This window comes from Branchiostoma floridae, chromosome 5 (genome assembly GCF_000003815.2).
Source record: "Branchiostoma floridae strain S238N-H82 chromosome 5, Bfl_VNyyK, whole genome shotgun sequence".
Classification (NCBI taxonomy): domain Eukaryota; kingdom Metazoa; phylum Chordata; class Leptocardii; order Amphioxiformes; family Branchiostomatidae; genus Branchiostoma; species Branchiostoma floridae.
Window position 1 is genome coordinate 5258461 of NC_049983.1, and position 17215 is coordinate 5275675.

General features: G+C 38.8%; 1 protein-coding gene across 9 annotated transcripts in view; it reads right to left on the minus strand.

Annotated features, from left to right (window-relative positions):
- Positions 1 to 17215, minus strand: part of LOC118415277 (sarcolemmal membrane-associated protein-like) — a 56605-nt gene that overhangs the window by 27147 nt on the left and 12243 nt on the right. For 8 of the 9 annotated variants that reach the window (XM_035819755.1, XM_035819754.1, XM_035819749.1 and 5 more), the window contains exons 3-13: positions 15613 to 15713; positions 14468 to 14533; positions 14130 to 14264; positions 9308 to 9418; positions 8804 to 8968; positions 8278 to 8482; positions 7382 to 7435; positions 5592 to 5651; positions 4097 to 4156; positions 1149 to 1214; positions 980 to 1042 (exon numbers count right to left, since the gene is read on the minus strand). In XM_035819755.1, the coding sequence (XP_035675648.1) occupies positions 980 to 1042; positions 1149 to 1214; positions 4097 to 4156; positions 5592 to 5651; positions 7382 to 7435; positions 8278 to 8482; positions 8804 to 8968; positions 9308 to 9418; positions 14130 to 14264; positions 14468 to 14533; positions 15613 to 15713 (1086 nt within the window). The remainder of the gene's footprint in view (positions 1 to 979; positions 1043 to 1148; positions 1215 to 4096; positions 4157 to 5591; positions 5652 to 7381; positions 7436 to 8277; positions 8483 to 8803; positions 8969 to 9307; positions 9419 to 14129; positions 14265 to 14467; positions 14534 to 15612; positions 15714 to 17215) is intronic. The other variant, XM_035819753.1, reaches the window with a different exon arrangement.

Consider the following 17215-nt stretch of genomic DNA (forward strand, 5'->3'; position numbering starts at 1 on the left):
GATTGATTTTAAGTTTTGTAATTATATGTCTAGGACATTTGATATTTCAGAAATATTTTTAACACTGTTTCAACTTTATAAATATTTCCCTGGTCCTATAAAACTTTGGAAATATTCATGGTGTGGAATTGGATACTTCTAATGGTTTCTAAATAATGATAACAGCATTCTACCATTATTTACCATTTTCTACCATATTTTGTAAATGCTTCAGTGGGCTGGGAAGATAGCAATTCACACATCCTTGCAAAGTATGGTTGGGCGCCATGCAACAATGGCCCACCACAAAGGATCCACCAGTGCCCAGCAGTGAAATCTAAAAATATACAGATGCAACAATAGGGCTTACTTTTATGGGGGCAATAAACTAATTTTACCATTTGGCCAGGTTTACCATTTTTTGTAAATATTTGTAAATGTGAAATAATCACAGAGAGGTTTCACAATTATTCTAAATAACGATATTTTTGTACAGTTACTTTCAAAATGTTTCTAAAATATTCAAAGAAATTCAAATAAATGAGTATTATCTTAGTCAATTTTTTGAAAATAATTTAATTATTGTGGTTCAGATATTCTTTTATTCAAAATAATTCAGACTAATTATAAATATCGCCTAAAAACCCTCATAGTGTCTTGGAATGGACTCTAGAAAATGGTAAATAATGGTAGAATGCTGTTATCATTATTTAGAAACCATTAGAAGTATCCAATTCCACACCATGAATATTTCCAAAGTTTTATAGGACCAGGGAAATATTTATAAAGTTGAAACAGTGTTAAAAATATTTCTGAAGTATCAAATGTCCTAGACATATAATTACAAAACTTTAAAATCAATTCTAAACAATGGCAACAAACATCCGCATGGTGTCTTGGAATGGACTCTAACTACTAAATTTTTTCTAGAGGAAGTCTATCTACAGTGTACATGCAGGCACACAACAAGGGTCCACTAACATGATGCTTGACACAGTACCTTTAAAATCTTCCATCCTCTGTCTACTTTGCTCCAACATTTCTTCTTTTTCCAACAAAGATGCTGTCAGGAAAATGACAATTGTAAGAACCAGGCTTAACAATTTTATAGAAAATGACAGCAACTGTTTCCTAAATCATAAAAAAATTTAGACAAAGCACTGACTTACCTTTAAAATGCACAATTTCCTTCAACCTGTCTGTTGTCTCTGTAAAGTCCTGAGATGTGAGGGCATCTACAAAAGGATAACAATTGCAAGTCAAAATTTGAGACAAATTTGTCATATTCTCTATCAGTTTTGTTTTTGACTCCAGTCCAAATCACCACAAGGGTTTTGGGACAGTATTTGTAAGAATTTAGAATTGTTTGGAATGAAAGCATTATCTATGTAAGCTTTGATTAGTTATAATTATTCCTTTGTGGCCGTACAAAACACTAATTTTCAAACATTTGTACGATTCTCTCACATTTACAAATATCTTAAAACATTTATAAACTTTAAAATGGTAGAATTGATTCATTGCCCCAATAAAAGTAAGCCCCTATTGTCTTCCTCAGTATGCCTTGTTTTCACTGCTGGGTACTGGTGGGTCCTTTGCAGTGGGCCATTGATGTATAAAACATGGTTAACATGCATATTTAATCAATCATATCTCAAGCTATGAACATTACTGACTAATAATTTACATGACTACTTTCACAATGAAGAGAGCTTTCCGCTGATACTACACTTGTAGGCAGAAATTTAATATTTCTGAAGATTCCAGATAGCTTCAGATCTGTTTTTACAGATTTGGATTGACCAGTGTTTTATGCATACAGTCCCATATGAGCATTGAGCACATCTTTCCTTCCAAATACACATTCTGAAATTTCCCATGGGTTTGTTTCATGAATTGTCTTTATTAACTATAAAGAGTGATTAATACAATGCTATTGTTTTACAAAAAGAGATGGATGTTAAAAGATTGTGACTTTGGATAAGTTAATTTGTTTGTTTGAACAACAACAAAAAAAGGTTAAGACAATGTTAAATTTTATTGATTATTTGACTAGTACCGTAACCAAAAAGGTACTTTCTTATTTCTTTGCAGATTTTCTTTGCAAATAATTGTTAGACATGTGCTAATTACACTGGCTAGCAAGGTGTGATAACTCATTATGCGAGTGTTTTCAACAATGTGGAGGTTCTCATTTGCATTAGGTTAGACCTTTGCTAGGCCCAAGTAGCCACAGTGGGCTGAAATCTAACAGACGCTGGGATGTCAGTTTTCCGATATGGCTGGCAACTTTTAGTAAGGAATAAGGTATGAGGTCGCCGAACTCTAGTTTATAAACTATTTCATATCTATGGATGGAGGGAGAGTCACATGTTCATCCATGAAACCAGCACAACCAGATGATGATGAAATATCCTACCTCACATCATAAAATATTTCCAAAGTTTTACACTACCTGGGACACATTAAGAAAGTTGAAATAAGGTTCAAAATATTAGTATCAAATCTCCTAGACATATAATTAAAAAGAATTGACAACATTTGTAAATGATGACAATGAAAACCCTTGTGGTGACTCGGAATGGACTCTACCGTATTTTCTCGAATAAACATGCACTTCAAAATTGAATAGGTGCTACAAGTTGTTGCCAAACTGGGGTGCATACTTTATTTGTGGTTATTGCAAAAGAGTCTTAAATAAAGCTTCACTTCTTGGAAGATTTCAAAACATACACAACATACATGTACATTGGTGCTGTCCAACAAAAACCGTCTAAAAATGATTTACATAAGAGAGCATTTGCATACAATCCTTTTGAGTTAATAGTGACTTTGACAGTTGTGAAACAACCAGAGGAGCGAGTAGAACAGAAAGAAACAACATGCCCCCTACCCGGGATCGAACCAGGGTCGGCAGATCACAAGTCATGACTGCAATCGCTGTCGCAATAAAAGAACTAGTGCCCTTGGGCAAGGACGATAGGCGGTACTTGAACACCACTGTTACAGCACTACTCCCCCTTTTCTTTTCAAGATTCGTCCTCGAATCTCCGAGTTCGACATCCCTGTGTGGCACATCCGCTAGCCTGTTACTCACAGGGTCGGCATGGGAACCAGTGAAACAACCAGAGGGGCGAGTAGAACAGAAAGAAACAACATGCCCCCTACCCGGGGTCGGCAGATCACAAGTCATGACTGCTATCGCTGTTGCCATAAAAGCACTAGTGCCCTTGGGCAAGGACGATAGGCGGTACTTGAACACCACTGTCACAGTTGTTCAACTGTTTTTTTCAGTTAGATGTACTACCTGATTTCTTCTGTCCGATTATTTTCAGTGATTTTTATAAGTTGCAGTGGACAATTCACAAGTTTATAGAGACAATGACAGTGAACCCCCAGCCCTGGTTGTTTTATGCTGGCTGGATTTTCCTTTTTTTCCCAAATTGGACTCTCGCATAAAAACAACCTCTTGGATAAGGCAAAGACACATCTAGAATGTGTCCTTTTGCCGGCAACTTATGTTCTTGTATGTTTATCCGATCATAATCTAACCTGGTGGAAGTGAGCACTGCACCCCCCATGACTAGGAGACATCACCCGGTTTATAGTATGAAACTTTGTTTACAGACGTGACATGTGAACACTTGTTCGGCGATCTCATACTCCCATGAAATATTAAGAGATTGGAAAATTTTATACAAATAACTTATACATTTACAAGATTTATGCATGGTGATTTCATGATTGATTCAAGTTCACATGTCACAAGTAAAAACTTGCCATAATTACATGTAACCATTAATCCCCAAATTCCCATTATCAATTAGTCAGTTTAGCAATTTTTGCATATATCATGCAAATCAGTTCCTCATTTGCATACTAGTATTTGGTATCTGCACATGTTCCATCTACCATAAATTACATTGTGTTACATGTACAAGTCCAGTTATGGAAAACAATTGCATTATACAATTTCCTCATTAATTTCTTCATAAAAAAAAAAGACACAATAAAATTATTGAAGCCCTATCTCAAGTTCACACTACTTAACAGCACCACTCTGGTTACAGTTGACATCCTGACCAGTCTTGGACTGACAGAGTTTCATGACACTGACCTGCAGAGGCATCTGCCATCTCCACATTGTTGAGGTAGTCAAGTTGTACAGTGATGGGAACTGCAATGGAGGGGAGACAGAACTCTTTTAGAAAAAAAAATGTCATTCTATGTAATAAGTCTCCAAGAAGATTCTACAATGGCATAAGATAGTACCAAACTGGCCAAAGAGTGTAGTCAGCCAAGAGGTGTCCATTTGCCATGTAGGTCTGGACCTGGACCCGATTGTCTGTGAAAACTTGTGAATGGTCCATTTCGTTACAAAAAAATCTGTAGCTGTTTGTGATGTATTTGGCTCCCACTGGCATTTTAAAATACTACAAGGCTAACTGCCTCTGTACGATTGACTGTAAAACTTGGTACAAGTGACTATAGACACTACCCTTTTCTTCGACTGGTGAGCCCCAAAACGTGTGAATGCCTGATCATATACTGTAAATGCATTTAAGTTCGCGGGGATTTAATTTCGCGGTAGCGGGAAAAGGGACTTTTTGCGGTGGTTTTAATTTCGCGGTAACACCATAGACTGCAATCTAATACCGTAATAGAAAAATGTTCGCGGTGGATTTAAGTTTGCGGTGAAGTGGTCGCCGCGAAAACCGCGAACAATAATCCACCGCAAACATTTCTGCATTTACAGTATACTGTCCATTTTCCAATAGGTCCAACATCTGGTCCACCAAATTTTTTCAGGTCATTTCTTTCTGAGGACTTTCATGCCATTCAAGATGGCTTGCAAAAGTAAGTGGCAGAAGCCTGTATCGTGGGAAATGTTGGCATTTTGGATATAGAAATTATAGGTAAGGGTTCTGCCTTTTTTTTTATTCTGCGAATTCGTTTGGCTGCAGTGTTGACCTTTGCACCGTATGGAAATGATCAAAACTTTCTAGACATACAATCTAGAAGTCAGACTTTGCTGCCAATGTGAGATTACCACCGACTAAACCTCAGGTAGGTGACTTTTGACAGCCCTTTTCTTACATGTTTTGTATGTATTCTAATGAGAGACTGCATTGGTGGCCTTTCACCTTCAAACCGACCACCTGTCCAAAGCGACCACTTCTGTCCGGTCCCCAGGGTGGTCGTCTTGAGCAGGTTTGACTGTATATTATATGTCAGGATACAAACTTTGATCTGGTAGAAATTATTGATGACTATTAACAGTTTAGTGAGAGAGAAAGAGATAAAGAGAGAGAGTCTATCTTAGTTGACATCAGCTTTGGCTATGGAACATGTTTATGAAACATGTTTATTTTCTTCTCATTATAAAAAGGGAAATGCCTTAACGGAAAACACAATGATAATTCACATTGACAAAAAGTCTATAATCATGTCAAAACTAGAAGAAACCAGAATTTAAAATGAATTTGATTGTCCTCATCATCATCTTAACATTTGGAATACTGTAAATAAAATAAAAACCTCTGCCAAATTCTTTTAATCAATGTCAAGAGACATGAACAGTTTTATCTAATAGATAAAGCACTGGAACATACTTGTAATGTCTGGTTCATCATCCTCGTTATTGTTCACAGTGGAGATGTCCACTTGAACTTCTGTGGGCAAAAAAATGGCCAACTCTTAGAAATGTCGCAGCTACAATTGTACATGAATACATAATGTTTCTACTCCTTTCAAGGCTTGAAGACATCAACTTGACGAAGGAAATTTTGACAATGTCATGATCTTTTTACTGATTCAAGTGTAAGAAACGGACTGTAGCAGTGTATATACAAGGTACACATATACTGCAACTATTTTCTTGTTAAGCTCAAAAAGACCCCTCTTATTCTTGACATACATGTAAGCCTGATCTACATCAAGGCAAGCACTGATATACAATCATCTACATTTTTGCGTATTTAGTCAAACTCAAGGTTGATTTTTCTGTGACTTGATATCACAAAGTTTACTACAAAAAAATTCAACTATATAAGAGTTCTGTCTGGTATAGAATAGAAGTAGAACAGTCCTGAGTCTTTATTGTCTCTCAAGTTTGAATCTTTGAACTGAGTAGGGAAGAGTTTTTCCTAATTATGATGAGTAAGTCAAAAAGTAATGCCAGTGGTTTTATAACAGGCTCATTTTGTAATTGAATGTGTAAAGCAGGCTAGGGCTCAAAATACACTTTGGGGTCAATTTACACTGGTGCAAGTTGGGCCAAAAGTTCCTTGCACCAAAAGAAAACTACTTGCACAACCTTTAAGTAGTAGACTATTAACCTTTGTCTTCTAAAAATGCACATGTCGAATAAAAGAGGATACATGTCTTACTATTTTTTGATCGGGGTAATTTTCTTTTACCTTTCAAGGACAGATAATATTCTTGGTTAATGCAAGGTTCTTCTTATGGCAGGTAACAGTGGATAAAAGCCACTTGCACCAAAGCAAGTTTGGTCTCAGAGTACATGTACATGCACAAACTTGCATATGCATGTGGTATTTTGAGCCCTGTAAAGGCATATTCTTGAGATTGAAATACACCTCAGTTTCATATTAAGAATTTTGTGAGCAACTGAGTTTATTTCCAGGTGAGCATGCCCAGGCAATCAGTTCCTATTCTTTGTTGTTGACTACACCCACTGAGTATAGTTGTTTTGGGAGGGAGAGCCACTGCATGGCATTACATTGTTGGTGGGCAGGATGCACGTGTAGAGCAGGGTATGTGTAAGACACGGGACTCTGCACTAGCAGACTTTGTATAAGGGTCTTCTAGCAAAGAACCTGGAATTCAGTATAAGGACTTGAAAAAATGTATATTTTGCCTTCAGGTGTCATGAAAAGCCAACTGATCTGGAATTTGGTATTGGGGTAGCTTTTATTAGCAGTGCTACTGCGTGTGATGTGATACTGAGCGGTAGTTATCAGAGGTATGTTTTTGTTGTCTAAGGTACGTTTGTATCTGGAGCACTCCCTTCATGTCAAGAAAGGAACAATAGCTGCAGCATTGTATGGGATGAATGACAAACTTTTGGGTAATTAACAGTATATTGCCTGATGTTAAAGACAGAAATCAAAATTTGTTCTTCTGCCAGATTTGAATAATTTGACTCTTGATGAAAGATGCAACGAATAAAGGTTAAAATATAATTATACCTTTATAATGTACCTTTGGTCTAAATTAACCTTTATAATGTACCTTTGGTCTAAATTAATGTAAAGTAAAGCAGATTAAGACACAAGCCTGTCATAAAACCAATCGTATTACTTTTTGACTCCAACTCATATAAAATGTTTATGCTAAACACAATTTGGCAGCTACATTTGTATGACAGCAGTTGACATACCCTGGTCTTCTACTGGCCTCTCTCTTTCTGAGTCCTGGTTTTGCTCCAATCGTGCTGAAGAAAACATATAACCAGTAATAAATACAATAAATAAACACATGTCAACAATGCAAATATAGGTCAATCAAGCAAATTTGTCATACTTGAATGTAAGTTCAACTGTGACGGTAATCCACATTATGTTACAATTTTAGACTCTATATCCGTGCACAAAATAAAGCGCTTACCAACAAGGTTTCGATCAGTCCTCTGATCCTTCTCAAGTTGTAATGACCCAAAACCTAAGTCACACATCCGGAACGGAAGTGTGACGTCTGCAAAGGGTCAAAGGTGCATGGCAGTCGGTATCGGCCCCCGTCTCAGTGTAGGGAAGGTTGGTGGGCTCTGATGTAAATGACCTTTGCTGAGGTTTTGGGTCATTTCAACTTGAAAAGCATCAGAGGACTGATCGAAAGCTCGTTGGTAAGTGCTTTATTTTGTGCACAGATATAAAGTCTTAAAATTGTAACATAAGCAAATTTGTTGATGACGTAATGTAAATGCAGAAACGTTTGCAGTGGTTTTATGTTCACCAATTCACCACAAACTTAAAACCACTGCAAACATTTATCCATTATAGTATGTGACTACAGTCTATGATGCTATGATGCACAAATTTAAGCCACCGCGAAAACTCCATTTTCCCGCTATGGAAAAATTAAATCCCTGAGAACTTAAATGCATTTACAGTAATTAGAAAGAAAAGGTGATACTGAAAGTTAGGTCTCACAAACATTCAAAAGTTGGAATCTTTTTATATACAACAAAACTTAGCAGCATGCATATGTCTAAACTGGAAAGCTTCCACTGCACACTCAATGATGTTTCTTCAGTGCTTAAAGATATGAAGACTTTACTTTTCATGGCTGATAGCTGCTCTTTGCTGAAGTCATTTTCAGCCTGAAGGGCCTCTAGCTTAGCCAAGAGATTCTCTTCTTTGCTGGACAAGTCCTTTATCCTCTTCTCCAGCTCTTCTTTGTCCTGGTTAGTCTTCCGTGTTACCTCGTCATGGTTTCTTTCTGCATCCCTCATCTTCTCAGAAAGTTCTTGGAGATCTTTCAACTGTAGGATATTAAGGTGTTAAGGAGGTATAACTCAGTAGTTAGTCTGTATTAGTAGATATATCTTCAGACACAATGGGATCAAGTTAACTTTTTGAGTCACAGTATGTTATTCCAAAGTCACAAAAGATGCTGAGTGTGTAGTTCTAAAGGCCGTTACCAATTTTTCCAAGTTTGAATAGCTTACAACCCAAAAAGCTTTGACCATGGCACATCAAGAAACAGAAGATACAAAAACTTGAAATTCCCCTGCAGTACCATACAAAGCCCCAGTGGGGGGGGGGGGGGGGCTGATCCTATAAAGATTCTGAGTCCTTAGTACCTTGTCTGAATGTTTTGCTGCCAATGCTTTCAGCTCTTCTTGCGACATTTCATATGACTCCTTCAGATGCGTGCACTCATCTTCCACATTACTGCAGGTGCGCTCTGTGTCAGACAGCTTGGTTACTATCTCCAGCTTCTCTTGAAATATTCTTCTCAAAGATTCCTGCAGTACAACATCAGAAAAAAGTTTGGAAAGGTTCACAAAAGGAACATCCCCTCACACAATGAGTGGTGCTCAAGAAAACTGGTATTCTATTGTTAGAAGTGTGAGTCCTTCTTATGGGAAGCACACTGTAGCACAGCCATAGCCAAACTCACTCACTTACTACACATAGTGCAAAGAGCAGCAGTATCCTATGTGCCATTTTTGAACCTTTGTTATGACTCAGCCGTGAAATCGCATCTGGAACCAGATACAGGAAGAAGAAGCAAACTGTATCTAGAAAAGTGTTGCTGTATTGAACTCATAATTCACTAGTCTGGTGAAGTCTACTTCTCCAACCTTAGCTGTGTTCTCGTAGGTGTGTTTGTCTTCCTGCAAAGCCACCAGCTCCTTCCGCAGGCTCTCTTCTGTCTGGTTCTTGGCAAAGGCCTGGAGTTGGCTCTCTAGTACCTTGGGGAACACATGAACATTACTGCCATTAATAATCCTAACTCCCTTGCTTTCATTGCCTGTCTTTCCACCATTCACATCTGTTAGTAGTACCTGTACAGTAGAAGCTGTTTAATTGCACTCCCAATTTGCCAGCATATTTCGTCCAATTATCCGGCGTATGCAATGATGCGAAGTTGCGTACTTGGACCGTATTACTGTATATTACGTTATAGCTTACTGAGCACTGTGAAATGTCAATGATTACAGGTCAGCCCAAAGTAGTGTCCTATCTAATGCTGGGATATTTACCTCCATGACATTTCATGGAGGTAATATTTTCTGTTATGTTTGTCTGTCTGTGTACAAGATAACTCAAGAACGGCTGGATGGATTGGTTTCATACTTGTTGTGTTGGTGGGGTGTGATGAAAGCTCGAATTGATGAGATTTTGGGTGCCGTATCTGTCGTTATAATCGATGTAATAATATAAGAAATCACCCCTATATCTGCGATATATTGGAACAGGCATCATGCATTAAGCGTTTGTTAATGAGCTTATCTCCAAGCAGATGGTGAGGTGATTTGTATGACAGCTGTTTGGGGAACCCCGAGCTTTTTGAATATGATAATTAGTTTTATTTATGTCTGCTTAGGATATCTGTAACAGTTGACTCCTTAGAACAGCTGTTTGCCCATTCCGGTCAATTTGAATATTTTCAGTTGTATTTGTATGTTCGTGTACAAGTACAAGATAACTCAAAGAACGGCTGGAAGGATTGGTTTCATACTTAATACATGTAGTGTGAAAGCTGAAAGTGATTAGATGTTGTGTTCTGCCTTGCATTACATTGAAGTTGTGTTAGTATGTACTTGGTTATATTGTATATCTATTATCTGGATGTGTTTGGTAATTCCTTATCTGAACAGTTGATGTCCTCATGTTGATGGCAACTGTTTGCCCATCTTAACATTTTAGAACATCTGTTTGGGGAAGCCGGACAATTTTGATTGTGATAATAAATTGCATGTATGTAACGTAAGGTTACCAGTTTACGGTCGATTTGTTAATAATGCCGTTTTATGGAAAGCGCGCAGGTCGGGAAGTGAAAAGCTGTCCTTAATTGGAAGACATCAAAGTCGGTCTGCGTCAAGCTCTGTGTAGCATCATATTTCTTCTGAGGATTTCTCGCCGTACGAGCGTCTTTAATAAACAAGTCTGCAGCCAAGAATTCTTCCAGGGTGACCAATTTACGGTCAGTTGGGTGTTTCTCCATGAGGTTATTTTTCTAAAGGACATACATTGTATATCTGATCATTTCCCTTAAAAGTCCCCCGCGTAGTTCACTGAGATAACACAATGAATAAATTGTTTACATATGGCCATGCCGCCACTTTGCATCGCCGCTAAACGTTATCGGTAAGTCATCTTTGCCCCAACAGAACGCCACTCAGAGCACCATGCTGTTCGACAACTTGCACAATGCTACTCATAATAATGGCAACGCATTTGGATGTTGTTATCACCTGTATAGATAGGAACTGGCCTTGAAATGCGTTCAGTATACATGTGGCTTGCTCACGCCGTGCCCTCCCCACATAAATTAGCCCCAACAGCGCCCCTTGCGACAATTTCTCGCTCTCCAGTGCACCAAGCTTTAACGGGCAAGTCACGTGATGCAACATGGCGTTCGAAAACTACCCGCTCGGCGAGGACAGTCACTTGTTTTTATGCAGTTTATAAGAGTTTCCTTGGACAACATACATAAAATCACCATGCATTCTTGAGATAAGAACTCCAGGTTTGGTTTGAGGTGATGTTTCAATTCATAAAGAGTTTGTTGGATTTTAAAGAGGGGACGAAAATAGCCGTCTAGAATTACGATCTGAACCGGGTCATCTGTAATAGTGTTGTGCGCACTCAAGCGTAAATGTAAGTTGTTGTCGGGCTTTTCAGACGTTATTTGCTGGATGCAAAGTTATAGGATAAATAAGGCAAGACACATAGATGATATAAACGTACTTCTTTCCTACTCAAGAGAATTTTCTTTTTTACAATTGACCTCGAAGTCTGCATCCACCAATAAGTGACCGTAAACTGGTCCTGCACGTAAACTGGTAACCTTACGTTACTTGTGCGTTTGGGGACACAGTGTTATATTTCGTTTGTGCTGTAACATATATATTATGCAAATTCAATAAACATCATATATCAATATGTCACAAGTGCCTGTTTATGCATTCTCAAACATACTCTGTACCTTGCATGCTACCAGCACTAAGCACTATCATAACTTTATAATATAATATTTAAAAAATGCGCCCTGCAAAAACCACCTGCAATTCCCAGACTGTTTGTTGGCGCATCTGAATCATTGTGGGCAAACCTACAATGTGTCGGGCCGGCGACAGAAAGGAATCATCAATCAATTTTGACAGCACTACCGTGCCGAGCTGTCTGCAAAAGAGAAACGGTCTCTCCTTTTGTATAAATATATAGATAAACCCCTGAAAACCTATATATACTGATACCAAAATACAAATGCGTCAATCTAGAGCGTACGTGTGTGTGTGTGCCGGGTTCCCTAAACAACAGTTTATCTACCTAGTTTAGGGAACGTAATCAAACGTGTGATGTCTTCCGTAATTGTGTATCTACCCCCATCGTCTTTCCTCCTCGTAATGAAATAAATATTCAGGTTGTCGACGATGCATGATTGTGACATGTTTATCAGGTACACTCATTTGCTGACTAGGTACATCGAAACAAAGCACCTTCAAATTATGGAAGAATATGTTAATTTAAAAGCACTTTCCCTTTCCTGTGGTACGCAGATGTTGACAGAATATGCAAGTTCTAAATCTATGGCATTGATCTTGTTACAATCAAATGGTGGCGTTGCAAATCCTTTTTGTTAATGTCGTAGCCCCGTATTTTACGACGTCCCACCCCAAACGCACACACAACCATGCACGCTCAAAATCCTGTTTTAATGTCCAATATTTTTTTATTTAAGGCGGACTGATTTTGGTCACAAGCTGGGCTGGAATCTGCTGGAAGACTGCTTTGAAAGACTCACTTTGTCATTGGAAAAAAGGAATCTTCCGATTTCTTCCCGAGTCCGCACTAGATATACTGGCAAAGGACCGGGCGGCCTCGCGTTAATAAAAAAAAGAAACTTTCAGGCCATAATACTAGTGCGCACTGTGAGCCACGCCCCCGGCACGCGACAATTTTCCCGACGTTTCTTGGCTTAACAACGGCCACATGGCGGAGAGGGCCAAACGCCCGGTCGCTCTAGTCTTGGTGGTCCCGGTCATGCTCCCTGGGAAATTTTGACATTTTCGACCCTCAAAAACGCAATTTCGATGAATTTGGTCCATAACTGCAAAAGCTAGACGCTAGTAGCAGTAATTTATGATGCCACGCGCGGGCTTCAAAGGAAATGAAAACAAATTCAAACGCGCGGGCGGTCTGCATATGAAAGCGGAGTATTTCTGCGTAAACACGGTCTTTCGCAGGGGTGTTCTGCGAAAGTTTCGCAAGCTTCCGCCAATGAATTTGCGTAATTTCGCCGAAGGCTCGCGTAACTCGATGCATAATTTCGCAGGACGCCTTGCGAAAGACTGCAAAAGACACTGCGAAAATTTGCGTAATGCGCTGCGTAATTTTGCAGAACGCTTTGCGAAATATTGCGTAAGACACTGCGAAAGTTTGCGCAACACGCTGCGAAATTTCAAAGGTTTCACGCAAACTGTCGCGTATATCGTGAGCGCTGCTGTAACCACCGTCTATACATGATTAGGTGTTTGAAGAAACACGGCTTCACCACTAGCGACTTAGTACATGTGTACATAGGGTTTGTCCGCCCCACCCAGGAATACGCCTGCCAGGCATTCCACCATGGGCTTACAGTAGAACAGTCACGTATGATAGAGCGTGTCCAGCTCAGACCCTGTAAGATCATTCTTGGTCGTTCATACAGTTCCTACAGTTCAGCGCTACAAATGTGTGATCTAGAACCTCTGCATGTAAGACGTAAAGTTCTCTGACTAAAGTTTGCCAGATCCCTTGTTCATTCTGAGTTTTCCAACTGGCTCCCACCACACATAGCCTGTGTTTACACAATCTCTCAATGGCTGGGGTTAATGACCCCGTCCCCGAGAGCGGCAATACTATAGGGCCGGCCGCTAGGAGCACGATTTTAGTCAGGCTACCACCACACATCGCTCTGAGGCACATTGTCGGCACCTCAGGAATGCTGACAACCTTAGCCAGTTTAACTGCCGAACATCACGGTTCAAGAACACCAGGCTACGATATGGCGTCGATCTGTTAAACTCACATTAGACTTTGAAGTGTCACATATTTATATTTCCTAATCAGATGGACATTGTTTTTGTCTTTAATAAATAAACCAGTTCTCTCCCATAACAGTAATATCCATTACTCTCAAATACCATCAACCAGACCATCAGACCATCAACAATACATAATATCCACAAAAAGCAATAAATATTTCATGGAGGTATGAGGTCCCCGAACTCTTTGTTATTACAGCCAACTCAATTTCTAAATGGTAGACTAAGGAAATACATAAATGTCATATGATGTAGGTGTCTGTGGATTGTTATTAGCTGCATTGACTGTTACGTATACGTCTGACAGCAGGACCAAAGCAGATGCTATCAAGTGGAATACTTCTCTCATGAAGAAGCCAGGAGAACTGACCTCTAGTCTGGACAGTAGCCTGTCCTCGTCGATGAGTGCCTGCCAGCTGGACTCAGAGGCCTCCTGTGTTTCTGCCATCACCCTCTGTAGTGTAGCCAACTTGTTCTCCAGCATCTGTTCTCTGTGGGCTGCTTCCTACATGATGTACATGTACACATTGTACATAATGGTTCTAAGAAGTTCCTCTTAACCTAGTCTGAAGACTCTTAGCTTGTAAGATTTAAATCAAATTTACAAAGCCACTGCTTTCGATACATATGAAGTATAACATGATTTCTCCCCTTGTAGGATAAGGCTCATCCCTTGTAGTCTGAGTGGGTGAGTCATGTTGTACTAACCTGTAGATACTGCTGCAGCTGGTACAGGTCCTGTGCCTGGATCTGGATCACACTGGGAGGACCCATCTGTAGGGAACACAAAAAACAGAGTCAGATCCTCTGAAGATACACCTTGTTGACAAACCATATTTCTTGTAATAAAGGATGCACTTTTTCTACATTTCAACTTTGTGAGTATAAAAAGTGCTTCAAGTCCAACTCATTTGAGTTTTTCTCTCCAGATAAATAGCTACAATCCAGCAAATTCCCAGCGGGCTTTCACCCTGAACCTTCATAATTCATTCATTTCTCTTATGCTTACTATTTACTAAAACAAAAAAAAACTATTTTATCTACTGAACAGCACAAAGTGTCAAGCGCTATGCACCTAGTCGGGAACAAATGGATCATGAGAGTGATTCTGAGCTTCATTGTATTATACACGTTTTAATACATTGTTGAAGCAAGCCCAAAAGTTGTACATGGCTCTCCTTCAAGTTGAACGAAATTCTCCATGGCCCTCCTTGGCTTACAGAAAAGTGTGAACAAATCCATTAAGCAAAATACTTAAGGAACAGCTTACAATTATATGGTGAAGAGAATCTTGAAATGATAATGAAAAGAAAAGAGAAAAAAAAGACAGGGACTTTCTTTAAACATTAGCATTCTGACACAAGTCCAGAATGGTGTTACGTACCTGTGATCATTATTTCAAATCAGAAAATGAAGCAGGAAAATTGAGAGCCAAGAAACTGAATTGTATGACAGCAGTGTCTATGCTGCTTATTAGGGGTGGGTATCGGTACAGGAAATTCTGGTCCAGGTCTGACCTGAGCCTGGACCTGATTGTCTTGTGAATGGATGATAAAACAAAAAGGTCTCTTTCACGACAAAGAAATCTGTTTGGTGGAGTATGCAGCTCTAACATTTGTTTGTATGCCTTTGTATATTTGACTGTAGAAAAGTTGTGAAAATAATTATAAACTAGACTGTTTTGCTCTTATTTCCTTGGACCAGTAAGCCCCAAAATCTGCTGATAATGTGTCCATTTTCTAATCAGCGGGTCCAAAAATCCAGTCCAATGATTTTTTTCAGGTCTGTTTTTTTTTTTCGAAGAAGATGTACCAGTACCCACCCCTGACATGTACACATGTATATGAACTGACCAGCTGCAAAGGTGGTCCCGGAGCCATGCCATTTCTTGGTTTGAATTCCGTTCCGTCTGGGTTGTACAAGTGGATCTGTGCTATGATGCAGCCGTGAGTCACTGGAAAAATTATATGCATATCTAAATAACTTTGTAATCAGGAATATCAGAAAACAAAACTAACTAGAGTTCCACGAACACATACCTTTGCCAAATAAACCAGATTTGTTATGTAGAATGATGTCTGCAGACAAATGCGTTACTCATTTCATTTTCTTTATAATTATATGCTTGGAGTTGGTTTATAAAATTTCGGCATTCATTATGCAAATTAGATCCCAAGTTACAATTAATTGATATCAAATTGTATCAAGCATTACTTAAGCTATCAGCATACCAAAAATCATGATGATCCTTTGATCCATTCTCTTTCAAAGTCTTTAAATACAGCTCTTACTCTCTTCCCTCTTTCTCAGTTACATATGTGACAACTTTGATGAAAGTACTATAATGGAATGCAGTGGATTTATTAACTTTTCCTAATCAATTATGCAAATTACCTGTTTTTTTGCATAATAAGTATCACATTATATAAGTCTTCACTTGGGCTATCTACATGCCAAAAATCATGACGATCCGTCAACACGTTCATATTTTCTCATTAATTATGCAAATGAGATCATCATCTGCATGATAAATATGTATTGACATTTCTCTCTTTCTCAGCTACATATGTGACAAGTTTTAAAGTCCTATCATGGAATGTAGTGAATTTACAAAATATCCTCATTAATTATGCAAATTAGCTGTTGATTTGCATAATTGGTATCTCATTATGTAGGTCTTCACTTACGCTACTTACATACCAAAAAACATGATGATCCGTCAACATGTTCATATTTTCTCATTAATTATGCAAATGAGGTCATCATTTGCATAATTGATATCTATCGACATTTCTCTTCTTCCCAGCTACATATGTGACAAGTTTGAAAGTCCTATCATGGAATGCAGTGGATTTATGAATTTTCCTCATTAATTATGCAAATTAGCTGTTGATTTGCATAATTAGTATACCATTATGTAAGTCATCACTCATTCTATCTACATACCAAAAATCATGACGATCCGTCAACACGTTGTAGAGTTATTCTCGTCCAAAGTTTGAAAGGAAACCGGCGCCTGCAGTTCTAAAAAAGCCGCTAGGGGGCCCAAACTCACAGCACTTACTCTCTGCCTTAAGGACTATCTACCACTCAAAAATCATGACCACAGCACCAGAACACGAGATATAAAATATTGAGTTTCCGCTGCAGTACCTTAGCAAGCCGCTAGGGGGCCCATTATCGAACTTGACCTTCGTTTTCCCGACCCCTACCCACCTACCAAATATCATCGGGATCCATCCAAGGCTTCTCGAGTTATGCTGTTAACACACAGACACACAGACAGACTCACAAGCCTAAAACATAACCTTAGCCATTCTGGCAAAGGTAAAAATGGGAGACTTTGTTGGAAGACTACAAAATGCTTTTGATATACATTCTGTATCCCAATGTGTCTTGGAAAAAATAAAGAAGTGATATCATGCAAACACGTACGGCATTAGATAAAACCCTAGT